The 9,283-nt window shown below is 39.1% G+C and overlaps 1 protein-coding gene across 1 annotated transcript; it reads right to left on the bottom strand.

The window, feature by feature from the left end:
- Positions 1–8,777, bottom strand: LOC140349163 (MOB kinase activator 2). Its single transcript, XM_072435399.1, has 5 exons — positions 8,423–8,777; positions 3,879–4,018; positions 3,236–3,332; positions 1,257–1,381; positions 1–552 (listed from the first exon to the last, which is right to left on the bottom strand). The coding sequence occupies exons 1-5, from the start codon at positions 8,503–8,505 to the stop codon at positions 299–301; spliced, it is 699 nt and encodes a 232-aa protein (XP_072291500.1). The 5' UTR covers positions 8,506–8,777; the 3' UTR covers positions 1–298.
- Between the last annotated feature and the right edge of the window lie 506 nt (positions 8,778–9,283).

Genomic DNA, 9,283 nt, shown 5'->3' with positions numbered 1-9,283 from the left:
TGCATAGGCAAGCTTTTATTTTATAATTATACAAACAGGCATATTATAATTAACGCACACAAATAATACATCTTAAATATAACATTTGTCCATTTGCTGTGCTGTTAATTCAAATGCAACATGAATGCCTGGAGTACTTTGAAATGACCAAGGCTGTCTCTTGACCTTAAACAACAAATGCACATTTGAGTGCTGTGCAATATTTACCCAAACATTGTGCTTGTGACTACAGTTCTGCACAGGCTCCATGTTTAGTTTTCTGTGGTGGAAGCATTCTGCAGGGGATCAGATCAGATGCCTAATTGCTGCCCGTCTCCTGCCCCTGTCTCAGCGCACAGATCAGGTCCTGCATAGGCTGCGTGTCCTCAGGCTCCAACAGGCCGTGCTGCAGGCTGAACATGGTCAGGTGGGTGAAGAGCGTGTTGAGGTGAGGCTGCAGTCCCAGGACCAGCGTCTCCTGGTAGTGGCTCCAGTAAATGTGCGCCAGCGTCCGGAACAGCAGCAGGAACACCTTCTGCACCAGGAAGATGAAGCCGTTTGGAAACACAGAGCCTGGAGAAATCAGGTGAGAAAATGGTGAGACTGAGAAGCCTTTACAGTGGAAACATAAGCAGGTTGTATAACTGGTGCATTGTTTTTCCTCATGTGTTGCCACAGTAAAATAATTGCATATGCCTAATACGAGGGCTTGGCCATATGGAAAAAAAATAATCTCAGTTTTCAGTTCTATGTAACTTTTCGTAAGACATTTAACTTTTCGTATGACATTAAACTTACACATGTATTTCATTACATGTGTATTTTATTGCTACAAATTTCCTTGAAAAACATGCATTCTTATTCTGAGCAGAGGTAACTTGCCTCCATTGTGCATTGTGCATTTTTATAGTAGCGGTATACTTGAATTTTAAAGTATGTTACCACAACAACACTGATCACGATTTCTTTAAAATTAGATTAATTACACAGGCCTTGATGCTGTGCTTATTGTAGTTAGGGATGAAAGCCGCCATCTGCACTTTACCATCATGGAAATGTATATTATTAACTCACATCTGGATTTACATTTGTTTATCCCCTTTTCATACTCCAGCCATAGACATGGAGCTTTTTGAAACATTAAGATGGTTGCTGAAAGGATTTTTCAAATTATTGACATACCTGACACACCTTTATAATTAGTTTTATTACTGATGTAGCTTTGTCTATACTTTTTGAATGTGATATTGCATGGACACATCCTGTGTGGCTCGTACCTGCTTTTGTGGGGAAGACCTCCTCGTCCGTTAGCAGGTCTTGGATGTAAGACATGGCGTAGTCAAAGTAAAGTGGAGCAGAGCACTTAAGCTTCCTGCCCTGCTCATCAGTCCATGTGTACAGACTGTGAAGCACAAACAAAACATTCTGCTTAGAGTCAACGCTAACTCCAGTAGTTTACAACACAGTAGCGTGCGGTGAATTTTATGAATGGGCAAGCAGACTTAGGGTGTTCATCAATATTTCCTTGACAACATTTTCACACAAAAGTGAAAAAACAAAAAAACTAACATGCAAGGGTGAGTTTCAAACCTAGATTTCCTACTGAGCTAAACTCCGATACATGCAATAACTGCTGAATGGAGTAAATAAGCTCACTTCACCGATCAATTCATTACATAAATAAGCGCTCTATATGACCGCCTGTATTTCTAACTATCATCTAATCATTGGAAACATAAGATAAGATAAGATAATCCTTTATTGTCCACACATGGGGAAATTTCATTGTTGCAACGCAGGTAGATACAGAGGTAGATACACAGGAAAAGAACTGATAACTTATAGGAAGTTTAAAAAACAAGAACAGAGCCTTAGCTACAGACAAAGACTTGTCTCTAAAAGATAGATTTTAAGTCTGTTTGTTGAAACTTGGCGCTGCTGTTGCTTCACTTCTCCTCTGCACATGCTCAGTCAGGGCAAAACCTGCAAACATCCTAGATTCCCACATAGGTTTATTTGTCGTGGTTTGAGTACAGATCCATGGGTTTGAGGCTGTGTGGTCCTCAGAGCACATGTGCAGAGCTCTAAAAGAAGCTGTTGTCCGCTCTGGTTCTACAACTCATGTTAGAGCATGAATGGGCCTCTGAACACGGTCCGACTATGAAAAAGGGCGAGAGAAGAACCAAGCTTCCCGTGCAGTACTGCTCAGTTACATGTAGTGGCCACTAAAAACACTGTAACTTCCAGCCAAGCTTCAGCAGCAGAAGTTATTAAATATTTAGATATATTTAGGACTAATTCAAAGATAGTTGTGACACACAGTAATTTCAGATTTTATTGGTTAATCACAGCTTGTCTTGATTGCTTTGTCTCTGTTACAACATAAAGTAACAGTATGCAGCCTGCACTCTGGGCCGTCATGCCCAATGTTTTTGTAACTCAGACTATATTAGTAGGGGTTGAACGAGACACATTTTCAAACTTATTTGCATAATAAATAAATTGTGCAATCCAGTTCATAGCTTTGGCCCCACAATTTAGAATTTATTGTATTTAATATTGTAGTCATTGTCATTGTAACACTGATTTTTGGTTCCCCAGCATCACAAGATATGTAACTGACCTTTGTCCAATCCAAATGTAAACACACGGGGATAAAATGTTGATCCTTATCAAATCTGAATTTTCACATGTGTGCACAATCTTGTGACAATTTTGGCCTGCAAGATCTTGTAGCACCAGATTTTATTCCATCCCTTTAATCTTCATTACAATTTTCATCAGTAAAACCTAAATTTCATTTGAACATGTTTAGATATCTGGGAACACAGAGAAGTCAGAGTTACGACATTTAAAATACAAACTTCCTCTCTATTTATATATTTAATTTTTTTTCTGGCACAGGATAGTTGGACCATGAAACGGGGAGCAAGAGAATATACCAGACATTCAACAAATGGTCAAGGGCTGGAATCGCACCCACGACACCCATGCACCACGCCCTTTCCTATTTAAAATCTTAGTTTAAAGGGTAAACTAACATGGTATTAGTTAGTTACTTACATAGTTAATAGGGACATGTTACTTGTAGACAAACCTTGAAACACAATTGAAATATCATATCACAAATCTGGCATATAGTCCTTTTGGCTGAACAGGATGCATGTCATAGGTCAGGCCAGTAATACATACATATTTATCAGGCACAATCTACCAAAAGTACATGGTTGTTCTTGAGATGGAGCAGCAGACTCACATGTTGCCCGGTCCATAGGCGGTGGGGCAGGTGCTGGGCGTGCAGAACTCTGACAGCGCGCTCGAGAACAGGTTTATGTGCTTGAAAAACGCCACACCTGGGGACAACCACAACACAGCCATGAATTAACTGACTGAAGTGAAACGTTTTGATACTTTGAATTAGAGAAACAGGACTTTTATAAGGAGTTATTACAACCAGGAAATCAAACAAAGCAACACGATTGATTTTTTCAAATTAAAGTATGTAAATCAGAACTCTAAAGGGGAATCATCTCAAAACTACACAAATGTTTTAATGAACAGCAGCAACAATTCTGAAGAGTGGGAACATATATGCATATCCCAATGGAGAAGCACAAAATCTCATATTTGGAAATAATTGTTTGAAAAATGTATCATCTCCAAGAAAAAAAAAGAGTCTGTCAAGCATCACTAGCATGTGATTTAGGACTGCCCAATTATTCATAAATAAAACGCTCCATCTGACAATAAAACAATGTATGGATGTCTGCAAAATTCCAACCATGGAAACGATAGATGGATACAGGGACAGAGCCGACCAGCTGGATAGAAAGAAATAAACATAATACTGTCTATTCCACAGCTTTGCCAAACGCCACGCAGACGTCTCCTTCACTCACTGTTGCTGGCGAGCCACTCCGATCGGTCGACTCCGGGGGGAAGAGATGTGAGCGTGTTAATGTCTGTGGTGGTGATCCTCTGGCACACGTACTGCGGCTGGAGGTACGGGCGCTCATCCAGGTTATTGTTGTTAATGCCCCTGGAGTGGACACAGCACAGTTAATGAGGCTGAAAAGACTGTAAAAGACATGGAATACTGCTGAGTTTGACTTTGGAGAGGTCAGTGGAGAAGAGATAAACAACCTCTCACATGTGCACAGACAGGATATATAGAAATACTGCTACTGCTGACTTTTTAACCAGATAAAGCAGAAGTGAATGAGATGAACACAATTAATGCAGAGGCAGTGTAATTACTGCTCCATTGAGTGCTGTGCTGCAGTGATGAAACCTTCAAACAGCTAAGAAAAATTAATAGTGACTTTTGCTAACTTGGCGTAGCGCATGTAAATAGGGCTGTCACTTATAATTATTTAAGTAGTCGACTAATCAAACAATTATGTCTATTGTGACATTTTAAATGCATTATAAAAGGTTGAAATATTGTCACTGAAAGCTTCTTGATGGAGAATACGAATACAAATCAAGTGTAGGTAATAGAAAAACACTTAGATATCCAGGCTAGTTTTTATCCTTGTTTCCAAGAGCACCTTCTACCGGTTTCAGTGATTGGAACAACTGTAGCAAACAGCCACATTCTTATTTCTTTTGAATAAAGTGTATTATTGAGGAAATCCTGAAATTCTTTATACTTTTTTGACACATTGATTTAATAATGCTTCTGTCTTTGTCCCCAAAAGTCTTCTTCGCATATGCTTGTATTGTTCAGATGATTGCAATGATAAAAATATGATTACAATCATTTTTACAGTCTTTTAGTCACAATTAGTCGAATAACCGTTGCATCCCTACTTATAAGTGCACATCTGCAACTCATTCAATCCAAATCCAATGTAAAATGAATGTACAAACGTGACCATGACTGACACTTAAAATTATTGGTTGTCATTATGCAACTGTTATCTGGACAGAGCTTGAGAAGTTAATGTCACATTTATTAACAGATTTGGTTTTGGTTGGCCTTGGGTTTGGTTTTGACTAAGGCAGTATTTTAAAGTAAATTTGACAAGTTTTCGTGTTCATTCTGCCTCATTGGGATTTATTTTCTAAACATTAATTTATCAAAAATAAAGGTATTATCATTTATTTTTACTCATCTAATCATAACCATTGTGTTATTTTTACCTATAGGTTTTGCCCTTGTTTACAGTATAGAATTACCTCCTAACATTGTCACTGCTGCTCTTGTCCAACCAGGAAGTAACACTAAATACTTCTGCAAAATAAGTAAAAAAACAAAACAGAAAACAGTGCAAGATTGGTAGTTAAATCTTAAATATAAATGTTTTAGTGAAAAGATTAATCTAACCTGTCATATACACTTTAAATACATTTTTCTTGTTCACTTTGCCAAGGCCTACATTTAAGTAATTCAGTTACATATTATTACAACTGCTGTAAATGAAAAGGTCGCATTCTATCATAATCTCAAAAGAAGGTTGAGGCTTTTGTAACTCTATGGAAAATTTAACGATTTTAAATATCCAAACTTATGATCCACAAATGTTGAACCTTCTAATTATGTGTTATGACAACAATCATATCTCTGGAGTTGAATAATGTCACCACTTTTTGAAGCTATTATGATTTCATAGTTTCACTTTAAGTTTGTGTTTCATATGTAAAGGCCCAGTAACTAGAGAGTTATGAACCATAAACCAGATCAACAAATCTACAATCTGACAGTTAAACAGCAACTTCGACCTGAGAATTGTAGAATGTTTTAATGCCACGTGAACAAAAACTTCGGAATATTCGGTGCGACTGTAGCTTGTGTTGTCATAACAATTGTGTGACGCAGGCAAAGAGGCCCTTGTCGTTTAAACTGTATTTGACTACATGCAAAGTGAAGGACGACACTATTTGCTTGCCGTGGCCTTCGGTAAAGAGCTAACTTGGCTGTAGATAAGTGAATGAGAGTTAACCGAAGCTGCTGGCTGTTTCTCAGAGTGTCTTTCCTCCCGGTGACCTTGCTGCAGTGATAAGGGAACACTGTGCTGGGAGCAGGGGCCAAACAGCATGGCTTTGTTCACACTAAAGGTCAGCAGAGGCAGGAGGAAGTGAACCCTCAAGCAAGAATGTAAACACAGAGACACGTGCTTTACTCTACGACGTGTTTATGTAGTAAGACTTTTAGGTGAGAAAGGTTCACTAAAACTGATGAGCAGTCTCCCATTATTGACACTTTATAGTTCATTCTGGGTTAGTCCTGGTTTACTCCTAGTTTTTTGTGGGACTGTCCTGGTTCAGACCCGGTTAGAACTAGTCTAGTCCTAGTTTAATTCTGGGTTCAGTCCTGGATTGGCAATTTGACAGAGCAATGTTGGAAACACCTTTTGTATTTTATTTTCTCATTTATGAAACAAACAGTCTAAAACTAAAAAAATCAGATACTCATTTGACCAAGTATCAATACTGGGGAAAAAAAACCATAATGATCAGAATTAGAATTGACCAATACGCTACTATGTAAACAAATGTGTTGCATATTAATATGTATAAAGACAAAAACAGTTGTGGTATCAACATCAAGCCTTTTCCTAAGTATCAAAATCGAGTAGGAAGTGTTAGTATTGTGACAATACTATTGTGGGCGGTAGCAGATCTTAAAGCTAGAGGAGACCCCTTTAATGGTAGTTCACAGTTACAGTATTAGCCATAGTTAGTAACAGGGGATTGAACTGCCTTTGGGTTAGTTGCTAACGCTATACCAACTGTGTTACTGTCACTTTATAATTATGACAGTGGTTGTAGTAGTTTGTACTAACAGTTATTGGCAACAAGCAAAGTTATAGTAGGCCTTATAGTGTTACATAATTACAGTAGTATTTGTATTATATTCCACACCTTCATTCTTCACATAGGCAGTACTTTCACTTGAATGTAGTTGTTTTGATGTATATATACAACACCAAAGACCAAATGAGGATATAATACACTGTGTACATTTATTTAGAGGATTCCTAGACAATACAACAAAACATGGAGCTGTTTTAATGCTGTTTCAGTCATTTGGTCCTTTTTTAAACCTAATTTAAAATTTATAAAATGTTTTATATATTGCCCCTTTACAACTGTGTAAACAAATACGTTCTGAACTGAAGCCAATTGGTGACAAAATGAAGTGGAGCATAGTGTGATTTCAATGGAGAAATTGGGAATCATCTTAGAATATCATAAAAAATGTTGGCTACACGTAAGTGACATGAGTTAGCAGTTTTGTTGAAGGGAAAGTCAGATCTTTATACTGGACAAATACTTAAAAACTACAGAAAAGATCACCCCTTACTAGATTTTCATTATATCTACGATATATTACATACTGTTTTTGTGAAGCTCGAATACAATTTTTACTTTACTTTGTAATAGAAAAGCAAACTAACTGACTAATATTTTTGTCGTAAAGACTCAAAACCTTTAGCCTTTAGATCTGTTGTCAGTTTATAATTGAACATGCGTTATGGTTTACTTAATCTTGCCTCCAGTTGCCATTATTCTGCTATTTTTTACATTCTGGTGACAGAGCATTTTCAAGGGTCTATTGGGAGAAAGTAATTCAGGCCTGAAGTGGTTAGTTAACCTGGATATTTTACAGATCTCCATAACTTTTATATAAAATAAAAGTTATTTTGTGAACATCCTGTGTGCTGAATCTAAAGCCCCTCCCTTCTCTACCTGTCATCAGCACGCAGACACAGGAAGAGTGGGAGAGGAAGTGAAAGAGGGAGGGAAATAAGGGAAAGAGGGAGGGAAAGAAGGGGAGGAAGGAGGGAAAGAAGGGAAAGAAGGGAAAGAGGGAGGGAAAGAAGGGGAGGAAGGAGGGAAAGAAGGGAAATAAGGGAAAGAGGGAGGGAAAGAAGGGGAGGAAGGAGGGAAAGAAGGGAAAGAGGGAGGGAAAGAAGGGGAGGAAGGAGGGAAAGAAGGGAAAGAAGGGAAAGAGGGAGGGAAAGAAGGGGAGGAAGGAGGGAAAGAAGGGAAAGAAGGGAAAGAGGGAGGGAAAGAAGGGGAGGAAGGAGGGAAAGAAGGGGAGGAGGGCTTCTTGTAAAAAAAAATAAAAACATTGTGTTTTTGTGTAAACAAAGCTCTCTCTGTTTCTCTCTTCAGCTCCTGCCATGTGCTTACCTTCCACTACAGCATCAGGGCCCGACAGGAGCTCCGCAAAGAGGACTTATCCCAGAGCAAACATTTGGACAGCAACTGGTCCTTCATAAGTACACGAACGCACGCACGCACACACACACACACACAACCACTAACAGGTTTTTTTTGTTACCTTCTCTGTCTGATGCCATCGCACAAATATGTAGCACTCTTATCTCAAATGCATTCCTCTGATAAACCATTGGCAAATGGAAGTACATTTAGTTTCAGTGGTGGATAATATGAGCAACAGTGACGTAGGTACAGTAGTAAAGGGACTCACAATTTGTTGTTGCTGATGTCAGACGGTCGGAGAGTGGAGTCGTCCGCTTCTGACGCCGAGGGGTAGCTATGGCAACCCCCCATGGCACACGGCTAAGAGCGCTTTTGCCAGTCCCACTTTTCCATATCTCCAAGAAGAGAAGAAGACCGCTTTTTTCCTTTTTTCTTTACCTCATGCAGGAGATCAAAACTGACAACAGGATGAGTCGAACATGATCAAGCTTTTGATATCATCACATTCATAATAAATAGAGAGAATAGCAAAGGGGGGAAAAGTGTTGTAAAATGGTGCAGCTGTTGCGCTTCTCTCTTGTCCCGTAGGTCTCCAGTGTCAGAGTGGGGAAGTCTTTGTCTGTAGTGAGTCCCACACCCCACAGACTCCTCCTCCTCCGTCAGGGCTGTGAGCGGACCATGGAGCAGACAGGCAGGTTCCTCCACCCCGCTCCGAGTCCGCCCACATCCCATTCCAAAAACAAGCCACTGCCAGACAACACTCGCTCGGGCCCGGGATAGTGCTGAGGAGTGGAGAGGGCGCACAATTCTTCACAGTGTTTTAGAGCGAAGGGAGGGAAAGAAATGCTGATGTTTTGACCTGGTTTAGAATGAATATCTTTGGGATTACAGGGTCAAAGCTTTATGTCTTCTCTGTCAGCACAAATTGCCTAATGATATGTATATTTTTTTCAGAAAGCTGTGACATTGTTCACTCACACAGCCGAGCTTGTTGTCACTAGAAACACAGTCTCAAGTTAATTTGTGAGTTTGTTGAGCTAAAGCCAAACTAAAATAGTTCTTTAAAAATATGCTGTATAATAATATATAAATATATGTATATATATTTGACTCTTTGATTCTAAAGTAA

This window comes from Eucyclogobius newberryi, unplaced genomic scaffold (assembly GCF_026437365.1).
Source record: "Eucyclogobius newberryi isolate DKJ021-1_F unplaced genomic scaffold, fEucNew1.0.hap1 SCAF_7, whole genome shotgun sequence".
NCBI classification, from domain to species: Eukaryota; Metazoa; Chordata; class Actinopteri; order Gobiiformes; family Gobiidae; genus Eucyclogobius; species Eucyclogobius newberryi.
The sequence above is the reverse complement of the archived record's forward strand: the minus strand, read 5'-3'. Positions and strand labels throughout refer to the sequence as shown.